Source organism: Typha latifolia, chromosome 13 (genome assembly GCF_019914945.1).
Source record: "Typha latifolia isolate L0001 chromosome 13, TyphaL0001v2, whole genome shotgun sequence".
Classification (NCBI taxonomy): Eukaryota; Viridiplantae; Streptophyta; class Magnoliopsida; order Poales; family Typhaceae; genus Typha; species Typha latifolia.
Window position 1 is genome coordinate 33,197 of NC_133098.1, and position 13,720 is coordinate 46,916.

Sequence of the window (13,720 nt, forward strand, 5' to 3'; positions counted from 1 at the left end):
GCCACATCCCTCTCACCCTAATGCCGTCTCCTACTTATAGGGAGTTGGATTAAAAGGAGAAAATTTCACTATAAGATTAAGTTGCTTATTTGTAGGTTTTAAATCACAATATGTTCTGAAGTTGGGAAAAGAACAGAAAGAAAAAATGAAGGCCATCATATAATCTGTTGTTTTTGGATAATTTGGTCTGCCTGAAGTCGTGAGACTGAACTAGCCTAGGCAAGCTAAGATGGTTGACAAGATTGAATACATGATGCCTTGTGTTCCACACTGAAGCATGACTTTTTAGCTGTGCGGCTCTCAATCCTTCGCTTTGAAGGTTTGGTATTTGGAACCATTCTGGCAACCTGTGCCTCTTCATCAAGTTGCTCACCTGTTTACTCAAGAAGAATTGATATCCCACTAAGACAAAAAGAATATTATATATATATATATATATATATATATATATATATATATATATATATATATATATATATATTACTGACTAAGAGGAAGAATAATAAAAAAAAAATTCAGCTACGAGGACATGGAGCTTTTGGTTTTTTCATCCTAGACAACTGATAATAGGTAAAGAAAAACTTGATCATAAATTACTGAGTACCTGTAACCAGTAAGATGCATGAAATGCAGAAACTTCTTGCATTTTGCATTCGCCACTCACGCTTTCAGCTGGTTGTGGCAACCTGACAGTCTTGACTACTTTTTCATTGCATGATAGGCGACCGATCCTTGTATTACTTTATATGCCCGACTTTAGTCTGATTCTTACTAGTACTACTTTGGGGATCTTTTGTATCTCATGTTTAAGATTCCATTGGCAGCATTATGTGTTTAAAGTTGTAGAAATGGGCGTTTAATAGTCGAAAGAAGAGGGAGTTACCTTGAGAAACAAAATGGATTTCAGGTAAGAGAAGCACGTTGGCAGGCAGCACACATTAGCTAGAGCCTGGAGGCAATTCATGTAGATGAAGGGCAATAATTAGGTAGTGCAATTTAATACTTCGGGTACTGCAAATATTTTTTTAATTTTCACTTTGGCATGCATCAACCGACCTTAGCTCAGTTGGAAGAGTGCTGGATTTGCAGGGGGGTAATAGCCTGTGCCAAATCCATGGTCGCCGGTTCAAATCCGGCAGGTCGGCTCGTGCATATTCTTCTATATGTAGACTGCAATTTTGTAAACTGGCTTTATATTTCAATTCTTAATGTCTTATGGCCCAATTGAGAGGCACATCTGTCAAAATGTTGTAGTCCAACTAGTGCTGATTGTGTGAATGGTTATGGTAGGTTCACGTACATTGATTTGTTGAACGGAAAAAGGGAAAAAAAGGACCTATCCTTTACCTTATCAGGTTAACTCTTTCATCCATTAGCCAATTAGAGGAGCTCAAACATCAGAGCATAGAATGGGGATCTGTTCTCTCTCTATTACTATCGAGATCCAACTAAAGCCCCGTCTGATCTCAGCAGTCGAGCACATAATAAGGTATGGGGACCCTCGGTCTCAAGCATACGAACCAAAGATAACAAGCTAAGTCGCGATTAAAACCAAAATTTAAGACGCTGTCCCGTAATTAGTGAAAGCACAACGGACTTTTAGGGAATTAATCCCTCCGATGTCAGACAGCAAGGAAGGGATGCTTGAGGACGTAGGAATTACAAAAGAGAGAAACAACCCACATATCGCATCCAATCAAAGTGAAACAAGATGGTCAAAAATTTTAAACAAAACTTTAGAATATTAAACAAGATGATGGACATCTTGGGGATTATATAGAAATTTTGTTCGTATTCGAGGGCGGTGGTGAGATCTTGTTAGTAATCGGAGAGTCCGAACCCCCATCAAGTCTAATTCTGTAACCCAAGTCCCTTCCCAGTTTAGCGTCCTTTTGGCTTTCGCAAAACCAATAGGGAGAGGGGCAGAGGAGGAGGGAAAACAATTAATAAATAAATACAGAGAGAGAGAGAGAGAGAGAGAGAGAGAGAGAGAGAGAGAGAGAGAGAGAGAGAGAGAGAGAGAGAGAGTGTGTGTGTGTGTGTGTGTGTGTGTGTGTGTGTGTGTGTGTGTGTGTGTGTGTGTGGTAAAGGATGAAAAAGGAGAGCAGGAAACAGCAGCCTGCCTGCCCCCCTCCTGTATGTGTAAGTTGTAACTCGTAACTCGTAACTCGTAAGAGAGAGAGAGAGAGAGAGAGAGAGAGACCCAGAGAGCGTTACGGACTCCAAAGAGAGCAGGAGAAGGATACATACCTTACCTTCTTTCTTTCTTCTAAATTCTCCAAACCCACTACTTCTCTTTCTTTACACGCCTCTCTGTCTCTTCTCTCCCTCCCTCTGTGCTTCCAGTTCCAGATTTGGTCTACAGTTGCAGCGCTACGAGCTCTGGCCTTTTAGAGACCGCAGTACCAATGCATAGGTAATAGCTTGGTTACTTTGTGGGCCCTAAGTCCTCCTTTGCCTTCTCAATCGCAGAGATCCATCTGATCTCATCTCATTTCATCTCATCTGGGCTTCTGGAGAATGTGAGGAGAGAGAAGCATGGCTGAGAATGCCGGAGGTGGCAGCAGTAGGGTCGGCGGGGCGTCCATCACCGCCGCCATTGGCTCAGCAGACACCAGATTCCAACACCAGCACCAGCACCAGCCCCAGCCTCGTGAGAGGGTACTCTCTCCTGATCCATTAATATTTTCCTAGCTAAGGATCTTTTTGTACCTGCTCGTGAAAGTGTGATCTGAGCTCTTCTTTTCACCGTGGATCGACTTATCTGCATGTCTGTTCGGAGGAGGGGACTAATTTGTTCTGTTTTTTGTTCCAAATCCTTGTAGATCTAGGTTTCAGAGCTTCAACTTTTTCGCTGTTTTTGTTTGATTGATGATTCCTCAATAGTTAAAGTAAGGATGATTCTTGTGGATTTCTAAGAATGAGGGGTCGACGTTGCTTGGATTTGCATCAAATAACAATATCTGTTTATAAATGCTGATAATTTGTTTCCTAGTTTTCCTCTTATCGTGCTAATTTGGGGTTTTCCACACCTTCTTTTGATCTATGGACAAGTCCCCTTTTTCCTCTATAATTGTTGATAATTTCTTCTTTGTGTGTGTTCTTTTTCTTGAGTCTTCTAAGGCAGCTTTTACTATTTGCTACCGATGTTGCCTTAGTGTTATGCACGCTTCTTTTGCCTCTGTGCTGCTTTCACAAGATGCAGTTTTGATCGAGAGATCTAAAAGGAGTTGCTGTATCAATTAGAGCCTATATTGGATATCATTTCACATCTTCTGATGCAGACGTGGAAACCGAAGCCTTGTTCTTTAACTATAGATAGTTTTATGATTGGTTATTTTAGTTGCTCATACGAAGTAAAACCTTGCTTTATCCTCTTTCTCTTTCTGTTTCAAATTCTTTTTCTCTATCTTGTATTGCTGACATGCCCACATTACATTCTTCAATGTTTAGCCCCAGTTGTTGACTTGGTGCAGTGCTAAATTACTTGCTATATATATGTATTTTAATTGTTCCTGCGCTCTGCTTAACTATGCTCCCTTTACAGGTTGTCTTCGCTTATTCTTGCACCCACACCCTAACAGTTAGATTTGGGCTCCTAGTAGTCTAGTACCTTTATTAGCCTCTCTTTATGTCCCATTTCGTGTAATGTTATTGTGCATAATGCATCAGCCTTGAGTTTGATTCCCTATTCTTGTCTGTGTCTTTGGTAAAGTTGTCATCCATCCAAATTCAAAAAGTTTCATATCAGTCCTATTTTATTATTTCCATTTTGAGCCACTAGCAGATTGATATGTTGAAATTCGCTCAGAAGGCAGTAGCGAACTATTGCAGCATTATTTTTGTGAGATGTTCAATGGACTAGGAAGCTGCACCTCACAGAGCATAAGAAAGTGCCCACAAACACATGCAAAAATTGCAAATCCATAGAGCTGCATACACAGTGTCTTGTGGCGAAAAAATGCACGGTCTTTCCATAATTTCCCTTTCTATGTGAAAAATGAAAGGTTAAAGAAGGATATAACAGCTGAACTGTAGGCTGTGTGCACATGCACATGCAGCGCTAGGACTTTTTTACAGGAGCAGAAGGTTGTACATTCCAATTCCATATTAGATGAGATAAATAGGCCAAACTTCAGTTAGCCTTTCTCTTGCTAGCTATGAATGAGGAGAAAATTGCTAAATTGTTTATCACTGTCATACTCACAGGATTTGTAGGTACAGTTTCAATCTTATCAAGGATTATATTTTTGAGAGAGAAATGTCTATGACACCCTTGAGATAAGGCTTTTCATGCTTTACATGAACCATAATGGTTCAATTTGGTTCGCCTTCCTTTTCAATATGTTTTTGCTACATTGTTTGTTTGCAATTTCCATCTTGTCATTCTATTTTACCCTCCCATTATAAATGTAGAACCTACTGCATCAATTTCTTTCAAGCATAGAAAGTGGCCTCAAGTCTGCAACAGAGACAGTAGAAATATAAAGCACATATTTTATGTTATCTATCACTTTTCCATGTCTCAGATTATGCTCATGGTAGACACTTTCAGTTTCAATAGTCACTGATCTGCATATACTTTTAACAAAGTTTTGATGCTTGATAAATGAAGTGGCCAAGTACTCAAAGGAAGATTCTGGTATTGCTTTCGGAAGAAAATCGCGCAAGATATATTTGGAAGTCTTGACAATTATGATATTGTTTCTAATAGATTTTTCAGTTGCACTGTATGACTTCATTTGTCAATAGAATTTATATTGCACGTGTCATGTGCTAACATGTCCTTTAATCTCATCTTTAGTATGTAGAAATCACGTTAACTGCTGTCTCTTATACAGATTCTCGAGGAAAAGCAATCTGGACTATCTAGAAGACTTGTCTTTTTTTTCTAATTCATCCTTACCTTCACCTCAATTTATTAGGTTCCTGCAAAATGTCACTATATATATGTATATATATGTTATGAGTATCCTGTTTTCTCCCACTGCTCTTTACTTCTGCTAGTTGAAGCTGATCTGCAGTAGGAATGAAGATGGGTCTAGAATTCTTGCATACTAACATGTGTTTCTCTGTTGGGCCAGCAGAGTAGATGGGCAGGTTGCTTTGGTGGACTGTCCTGCTTTGGATCACAAAAAGGAGGGAAGCGTATTGTTCCAGCATCACGTATTCCAGATGGAAATGCATCAACTAGTCGTGGAAATGGACCTCAGTCTGCTGGTGTCTCTAACCAAAGTGCATCTCTAAATTTATCTCTTCTTGCTCCACCTTCCTCACCAGCATCTTTTACAAACTCTGCCCTCCCTTCAACTGCCCAGTCTCCTAGTTGTTTTCTGTCAATCTCTGCAAATTCCCCTGGTGGGCCATCATCAACAATATTTGCAACGGGGCCATATGCTCATGAAACTCAACTGGTCTCACCTCCTGTATTTTCAACTTTCACTACAGAGCCTTCTACTGCTCCACTTACCCCTCCACCTGAACTTGCCCATCTCACTACTCCCTCATCCCCTGATGTGCCTTTTGCACGGTTCCTTTCCTCTTCTGTGGATCTTAAAAGTGCTGGTAAAGACAATGGCATGCCTTTCCTGTCATCAAATTATTCTGTTGGGAGCGATCTTCAGGCAACTTATCCACTTTATCCTGGAAGTCCCTCTAGTAGCCTCATATCACCTGCTTCAGCAACTCCTAGGACTGGTCTTTCTTCACCTTATACTGAGCAGGAGATCCCCTCACAGTGGAATACCTCTTTATCTGCACATGACTCTCCATATTATAGGAATTCATCATCCCAGCTATTTGGACTTGATTCGACTACCTCCAGAAACTTCATGTTGGCACCAGGGACCAGTTTCTTTTGCCCTGCAACATCTGCGCAATTTTATTTGGATCAGGCTCAGCAGTCGTTTCCATACAGTGGAGGGCGACTAAGCATTTCCAGGGAGGCAGATGTCTACTCCGCTGGCGGAAACAGGCATAACAAGAACAGTAAACAAGATGCTGAGGAGATTGAAGCCTACAGAGCATCATTTGGATTTAGTGCAGATGAAATCATCACTACGCAAAACTATGTTGAGATCTCTGATGCACTAGATGAGTCTTTTACTATTTCTCCCTTTTCAAATGGTAAATTATATACAGAGCAGTACCCAATAGCTGAGTTGGCCAATGAAGGTCAAAAGGTGGAGAGAACATTATTAGATATGCATGATACTGGAAGAACAAATCAGCTGGTGAATGGAGTTCAGAGTAGAGTACTGGATTGCAGCAACTCATTTGCAGGTAAATCATAACATATATCTACTGTTGCTCTACTTACTGAAATATTATGCATTATGAAGCAAAAGAAAGTTTTATTGCTATATTCGATGTTCAACTTTTTTCTTGTTATGCTCTCCAATCATGATTTCATGCAGATTGTTTGTCTTCCTATACTTTCATTTTAGCTACTTCTATTGTTTTCAAATGGACAAGTATCACCAGATTGTCTTTATTTGACAAACTGTGAAGAATATGATGTTGCTTGTGTCATGCCTCTTCAGTGCTGCAAGATACCAAGGAGTTTCTGCTCTCAATCTGACTTATGTATGATGTCTGTCCAAATGTCACAGGTCCTAAAATAAACTGCAAGTCTGAGGTCATTAGTCGTTTAGAAGATGGCCACCCTTTCATAAAAGTCAAGGGGAAAACATCTCTGAAGAGGTCGGGGTCTCAGAGAGTTCGCTCTCGCCAATCATGCTCAGATGCAGAGATCGATTATAGAAGAGCAAGAAGTTTAAGAGAAGGAAACGTTGTCCTGACTTGGCAGAACTCGCTGCCTTAGCGGTGGTCTGATGTACTAATCTGCAGAAAGGTTTTATATTTCTAATCTGTTGTAGGAACTTGTCCGGGATGTGCTTTAGAATCAATCTCACTGTTGCTTGTACTATTCGAGGTCTCTAATTTAGGGTAGTGCCTGGAAACTTTGATGATCTAATATGAAGTCTATTTAAATTATTTTAGTTATGTAATCATTGACAAAAACTTGCTATCAGCAATGAAAACTTACGTTGCTGCATTAACTGGTTGGTAGCTTGTACACCCATGGCTCTGCTGGGATACATAGTAACGATTTCAGTAGGGACAAGGTTCGTCTCTCTCATACATGAGCCAGTATTTGTTCGATTGCAGCAATTCCATTGTATGATGGAATGTTGATTCTTTATACCATGCTTTGCAACACTAGATTTCAGAGCTGTTATTTTTTTTTATTTCTTTTTCTTTTTCTTTTATGAGAGAGAGAGAGAGCCTAGCATAATAGCATTATTCTTAGGCATATTATTAAATGGTTAAGTGATTACAATATGTCAGCGCCATCTTTTCTATCTTCCTTGTGAATTTCATATGTATTCAAGCACCAAAGCAGTTGGTGGCGAAGTCGTCGGCGAGGGAGGCCCACTGCCATCCTCCCTATCGTTGGACAAGTTCCAAGGAAAAGGTTAACTGGTAGATTGCTCTCACAACATCACCATTTTGTTGTGGGACCCTTGATTTGGAGGTCGGAATGTAAGTTTTTACAAAAGATAAAACGACAAAGCAAAGGGATAACAAATACCTTATCTTCACGGCTCTAAACTTCTTCCTCCTCTCGGCTTTTCTCTATCACTCTCTCTCCCCCTCTCCCTCCCTCCCTCCAAGATGCGGGCCTTAGCAGCGGCGGCGTTTGTGCCTTGTTCATCAGGCCAACTCCACGCGAAGTCCCAGAAAAGAGCCTTCCTGAGTCCAAGGCGGTGCTCTCGCCGCGCTCAAGAGCTTCTCTTCAAAACCCGCTCTCCTCAACCCCCCTTCTTGCTTTGTCAGAGAAGGATTGACCATGTGAGTTTTTTTTCCTCTGCATTCATTCATACCCTTGTGCCTTTTGGTGATTTGGTATCGTTTCATTTGTCGCAGGACGTGAATGACGGAGACACAGATGAAATGTTCGATGAATTGTTCAAGAAATATGGGAAGGTGGTTTACCGAAGTGGTGATCGAAAACCCCCAGCTGCAGAGGCTGACGACGACGCAGATAGCTTGTCCTGTAAGACCACGCACTCATCTTCTATTTCGATCCTTCTTCCATGACAATTGTAGAAATCTCACCCTATGTGTCTCGGACTATCCAACTGGAGTCTGGCAATGTCAATTTATATTAAGGAATCTTATGCTTGAGAGAATAGAACATGCCCCATGACAATTGTAGAAATCTCACTCTGTGTGTCTCGGACTATCCAACTGGAGACTGGCAATGTCAATTTATATTAAGGAATCTTATGCTTGAGAGAATAGAACATGCGACCTAGGGCATTGTTATTATTATTATTACTATTATTATTGGTGTTGTTGTTGTTAATGTTGTGCTTCATAACTAAATTAACTCTTTGCATATGCTCCACTTTATTCACGTGATTTTGAGGTGGAGTTTTAAGCCTTATCTTGACTTTGCACATATGATTGATCTACTGCAGCCTACGTCTTGGATATTTGATTAATTTCGATCTCCAAGAGTAAGAACACATATGTGAAAATAGATGCATTTTGTAATACATTCTGGCAGTTGTAGAAGAATGTTATTTAAGTAAAATTAACTTAATATGTACAAACCAATGACTATATTACTTTTATTCTACTAGCTCTCTCTGAAAGTTTCCTATTTAATTTTCACCTAGGACGTCATTTTGTCTTGACTATTGAGACAGTGCTGTAACTCATGCTGGTTATTGTGCTTATGTAGTTGCTGTGGCATTAGCTAAAGTTGCCAATGAGGTAAAAGCTGCTGATATCCGAGTGCTCTTTGTGAAGCCTCTGGTTTATTGGACTCGGTTCTTTATCATTGTCACTGCCTTTTCTCGCCCTCAGATTGATGCTATTGGGTATTTACTTATTTTAAAAGTCTCATTTGACATTGTTAAATTAAATTCTACACAAACTATGAAGATATTAGCATAAGCTTGTTTAATTTTGTTTTAATCAAACTGTAGATCCAAAATAAGAGACACAGCTGAGAAGCAGTTCAACAAAATTGCAGCTGGTGATACAAAGCCGAACTCATGGACATTATTGGACTTTGGCAAGTCTTCCATTTATCTCATCATTTGCTGTCTTAATTTGTCTACTTTACTTAATTTCTATCAACAATGGGATTTCTGTAAAACTGCATTGAGAAGGTTAGTATATGCGGTGTACAGATCTAATTTATTTACCATCCAAGTTAGGCTATCTCAAATTGACTGTTTCAGACAGTGTATCCCCTCAACACTTTTGTTCGGTACAAACAATTGCTGATGTGTGTCTCTTATTGTTCACGACATATGTCTTCCCTCTTAGGTTTAAGATTCTCCTTTCCCTCCCAATCATAGAACTTATAGTACTTTCTTCTGCAGGTGATGTAGTTGTGCATATATTCTTACCACAACAGCGAGCTTTCTACAACTTGGAAGAATTCTATGGCAATGCCACACCTATTGAACTTCCATTTGATACTCAATCTCCATTCCGCAACTGAGTTAATTTACATGACTTCTGAAGGCATGAAGTCTGTCAACAGAAAGAAAAGAAGATGCTGATGCTGAACAATTAGCTTAACTAAGAATACACTGCATCTTTTTGTTTCCTTTGTGTCCTGAAATGGTCGATGCTTATGTCGAGTTCAGTACAAGACCAGAGAGAGGCATCTCGCTGCTGTTGGTTTTTCATCCTTGCTGAAGATCCTGCAAATGGAAGAATAGTGTGTGTGTGCAGGGCTGGGGATTCGAAGTCCTTTTGGAGGATGCATTTTGTCAAAGATTTTCTTGCAATCTAGAAGACAGGCATGTCAAAGGAGAGCTCGTTTATGGATGGATCAATTTTAGTTGGATTCATAATCACGGATAATTCTAGCTTGTGTATCTGGATGTTTCTTACATAAAACGTTCTGCAAGACATGCTTCAAAATATTCATTAATATTAATTAACATTAGACAGACCAAACTACTCAAAGTAGATTGCAGCATCAGAACCTCAATGGACGAATCGAATTGAGAAACGAAAGTTGCTCGCGTGGAAGATGAGATAAAATATGACATCATCCCCTGTACTGAGCGTAAGAATCTAATGGAAGAAAAGAGCTAGCAATGGTCTTTCATTTTAGGAAACAACCTAGGGAAGTCTCGCCCGTGCTTATCAGCTTATGTGAGGGGTGAGATACAAGAGGCTTCCAAGAAGTTATATGATTTCTGTACATTAACATAGTTAGCGTTGACCTGCCAATCTGCCATGTAAGGTCATCAAGAAATTAATCGAGTATATCTTATATTGCAAAGAAGGAATCAACTTAAGTTGTCCTATTTGAGTAGTTAATACCAAGGTACTTGAATGACCCAAAGTCCTTGTTAGGCCGACTTATCGTTCACAGATGCGTTGAGCTAGCGTTCGTAAACTTTGTCAGAATTCATCAAAGGATTAACTAAATATATATTCTGATGTCGGTTGATCTTATTCCGCAATTCAAAGGGGTATCTCTAAACCTTCCTATTAATTCATTCATGCGTAAAATAGAGATCTCATTGCAGAAATGGGGCTTCCTAATTTATCCCCTTCCCCAGCCCGCTTAGTAAGAAAGTCTTTATTGTTGTTGTGTAAAGTCGCATTCATGCAATTCAAAGGAGGACTTCTTGAAGTTGAAGCTGGTTTCCTTCACGCCCGCCCAGCCCAACAGCCTCGAAAGGATGCTCAAACAACTCGCAAGATCCTCTCAGACTGCACATTGGAGAATTCTTAGGAAGAAGTATTCCATTGGATATACTCAAATGCACGCTGATCAGATTATGGAATGGAATAGATAAGTTTGCGGCCTCGGACATGTTTGGCGGCTATTATCTGTTCAGGTTTGAGAAGGAGGATGATATGGTACATGTTCTCACGAAAGACCCGTGGACCATACAAGGAAGAGTGCTCAGCCTCATTCCCTGGAGGAACAATTTCAGGCCTACAGCGGAAGCATTTACTTCTGCTCCGGTTTGGATTCAACTTCACAATCTGCCTCAGGAGTACTGGGAGCTGGAAGCGTTGGTCCCGGTGGCGGAATACTTTGGAAAGCCGCTGAGGGTGGACGAGACGATGCTAGATCACACTAGGAGCAGGTTTGCTAGGGTGTGTGTGGAGATAGACCTCCAGAAGCCACTAAAGAAGGCGGTATGGCTCGAACTGAATGAAGATCACGTGGACCTCAGAGTGGTCGACGAAAACATACTAGTATTCTGCTATCTCTGCGGTAGAATTGGACACCGGGCAGCAGGCTGTGAGCATAAGAAGGAAGAAATAAGGAGTTAGGGAACCTCAGAAGTTGAGAGTGGACAGGCACGGACTGAGGAGGGGATTAGGCAGCCTTCGATGATGGAACAAGACACGACCTACGGGTCGTGGTGCACGATGAGGAGACGACGGCGAAAGGTGGCGCAACCACAAGCGAAGCAGGCCGCGGAGGCGCGGGCCCCAATGGAGCAGGAGAGAGAGTCAAAGCTCGAGAGAGGAAAATATTGGTCTAGGGAAGAGGTACCAGAGACCAGTAAGCTCCGCTTGCACACAAATAGAAACCAGCATTGGAACAGTATGGAGCCTCCGAGCAGGGGGTGCACTGGGAAGGTGAACCTGGCAGAACGAAACCACACGTTACCTAGGCCTACAGGCTAGGTCAGGAAGATCGGCCAACTGAAGGGGAGCTCGAGCCTCTATATTGATAGAGGGGCGTCAGCTAAAGGGAAAGAGAAGGTCGAGGAAACCAAACAGAGCCTGGATCACCCGACAAGTAGCACAAAAGGAGTTCGGGTGGTGGATGCGACTCTTGATGGAACCCTTTAGCTAACCGGTCTGAAACCGAGCAAGGGGGATAAAGGGAAGAAGGTGCAAGCTGAGGGGAAGGTGTGTCAGGTGCTGAACGAACCTGTCCCATCTGATCAAGATGGATTGACGGATTTGGCCTACAACGAAAAGAAGGTGGCGCAGGACCGGGATTATGTCAACATCAACGGGATTGTTATCAGGCTTGGGACGGGGTCTGAACGAAGTAGGAAACCTACCTTCCTGGCAACACGAAAAGAACAACTGGAGGTAAAACACAAAGATATCGAGAGGGGATCTGCAAGGATGGCGTTGCGGCTACCGGAACGAGGCCACCTACGGAGAAGAGTGAACCATTAGAAGGGCATAATAAAGCTATGAGGAATCTTAAAGAGGCGCTGACAAACCCACTAGAGAATGATCAAGTGCCAATGGACCTGGAAGGGCCGAATGAGAACCGGTGGGCGTTGGTATGCATTGAGGATAGTAATGGCCTTAGAGCACAGACCATGGAGATGGTGGAGACAGACAGAGGGGATCAAGAGAGATCAGCCACGAAGCACGGCAGAATGGCATAATCCTATATCATATCTAATGTTTAAAGCCATTTTTTTGGAATTGCCAAGGAGCCCTGAAGAAGGAGGTACTCAACATATGTCGTGATCTGAACAAAGAACACAGACTGGATTTTGTTTTTCTATTGGAAACCCATGTAGACTGGGAGAAAGTGAAGGTGGTTGCACAGGCGTTGGGACGGAGCTATTCCTCCTTTCCATTCCGGCCGAAGGAGCATTAGGAAGACTGATAATGCTGTGGCAGACTGCTTTTGGTTACGTAGATGTGGTGGCGGTGTCGCGATACTCGGCGCACATGGTGGTCTCTTTAATGGAAGGCGAGACCTGGCTGATGACTGCAGTATATGCTAGTAACCAGCAGGAGCAGCAGATGCTACTGTGGGAAGAACTGGTTGGCCTAGGGTACCTAGGTCTGCCGTGGGTAGTCGCTGGAGACTTCAATGCGATACTCTCCACGGACGAGAAAAGAAGCTGTGTCCGGGTTATGCTTGGCCCAAAAGCCTCTGCATTCGCAAAATTTGTAGAGGATGTCGGGGTTTGCGATCTAGGGTTTGAAAGATTGTCGTTCACCTGGTGCAACAACCAACGCGGGGACAAGAGGGTCTGGGTCAGATTAGACCGAGCACTAGCGAATCCGGACTGGGTGCGGAGGTACCCTAGGAGCCGTGTGGTGCACCTGGACCGATCTGCTTTGGACCATGCACCACTACTAGTCATGGTGCCGACTGAGGTGGAGAATAGAAGGCGTCCTTTCCGATTTGAAATGTACTGGACAGATTATGATGGCTGCAGACGCATCATAGAGGAAGTGTGGCGGGGTGATGTGCATGGGAACCCCATGCACGGCTTCACACACAAAATGGCGACCATGCAACGTCAACTCAAAGTCTGGTGCAGATCGGCTCTAGAGCGCTTAGAGACCCAGTTGCACTCGGTGAGATCGGAGATTAAGGAGCTAGAGGAACTTAACGCCGGGGGAGTCCTGGACAATGGTGGCCTCACCAAGCTGAGATGCTGCTACAATAGGAAGGCAGCACTGAGCAGACAAATAAACTTAAAATGGTTGCAGCAGTCGCGACTAAAATGGGTGCAAGAGGGGGATCGAAATACCCATTTCTTCCACCTTATTGCAACGCTGAGAGGTAGAAGAAACAAAATCCAACGCCTCATGTCAAAGGAGGGGGAATGGATCCAGGACCAAGGAGAGATAAAGAAGAGGCTCTTCGACCACTAGGAGGAGTTGTGGGGACCAACAAACGATGAAGCATGGGCCTTGCCGGAAGAGCTGGAATTGCCTGAAATATCAGCGA

The 13,720-nt window shown here is 42.3% G+C and overlaps 3 protein-coding genes, 1 long non-coding RNA gene and 1 other non-coding gene across 8 annotated transcripts; all 5 read left to right on the forward strand.

The window, feature by feature from the left end:
• The first annotated feature begins 846 nt into the window (after window positions 1-846).
• Window positions 847-1,299, forward strand: LOC140799778 (uncharacterized). Its single transcript, XR_012111071.1, has 2 exons — window positions 847-986; window positions 1,090-1,299. It is a non-coding gene; the product is annotated as an uncharacterized lncRNA (long non-coding RNA).
• On the forward strand, window positions 1,052-1,145 carry TRNAA-UGC (transfer RNA alanine (anticodon UGC)). Its single transcript has 2 exons — window positions 1,052-1,088; window positions 1,111-1,145. It is a non-coding gene; the product is annotated as a tRNA-Ala (tRNA).
• Window positions 1,300-1,993: 694 nt separating the features above from the next.
• Window positions 1,994-7,061, forward strand: LOC140799907 (uncharacterized protein At1g76660-like). 4 transcript variants are annotated; one of them, XM_073154444.1, is made up of 4 exons: window positions 2,126-2,416; window positions 2,520-2,661; window positions 5,088-6,282; window positions 6,612-7,061. In XM_073154444.1, the coding sequence occupies exons 2-4, from the start codon at window positions 2,539-2,541 to the stop codon at window positions 6,821-6,823; spliced, it is 1,530 nt and encodes a 509-aa protein (XP_073010545.1). In that variant the 5' UTR covers window positions 2,126-2,416; window positions 2,520-2,538; the 3' UTR covers window positions 6,824-7,061. The 4 variants fall into 4 exon arrangements, with proteins under 4 accessions (XP_073010544.1, XP_073010542.1, XP_073010545.1 ...); XM_073154442.1 differs by having other exon boundaries at window positions 2,174-2,416; window positions 5,085-6,282; XM_073154443.1 differs by having other exon boundaries at window positions 1,994-2,661.
• A 331-nt stretch (window positions 7,062-7,392) lies between these two features.
• LOC140799909 (protein Iojap, chloroplastic) lies at window positions 7,393-9,953 on the forward strand. The gene is made up of 5 exons (XM_073154445.1): window positions 7,393-7,854; window positions 7,930-8,059; window positions 8,753-8,891; window positions 9,000-9,088; window positions 9,402-9,953. The coding sequence occupies exons 1-5, from the start codon at window positions 7,678-7,680 to the stop codon at window positions 9,521-9,523; spliced, it is 657 nt and encodes a 218-aa protein (XP_073010546.1). The 5' UTR covers window positions 7,393-7,677; the 3' UTR covers window positions 9,524-9,953.
• Window positions 9,954-12,212: 2,259 nt separating this feature from the next.
• Window positions 12,213-13,644, forward strand: LOC140800112 (uncharacterized). Its single transcript, XM_073154774.1, has 2 exons — window positions 12,213-12,295; window positions 12,552-13,644. Exons 1-2 carry the CDS (start codon window positions 12,213-12,215, stop codon window positions 13,642-13,644), a joined length of 1,176 nt encoding a protein of 391 aa, XP_073010875.1.
• Window positions 13,645-13,720: the final 76 nt, after the last annotated feature.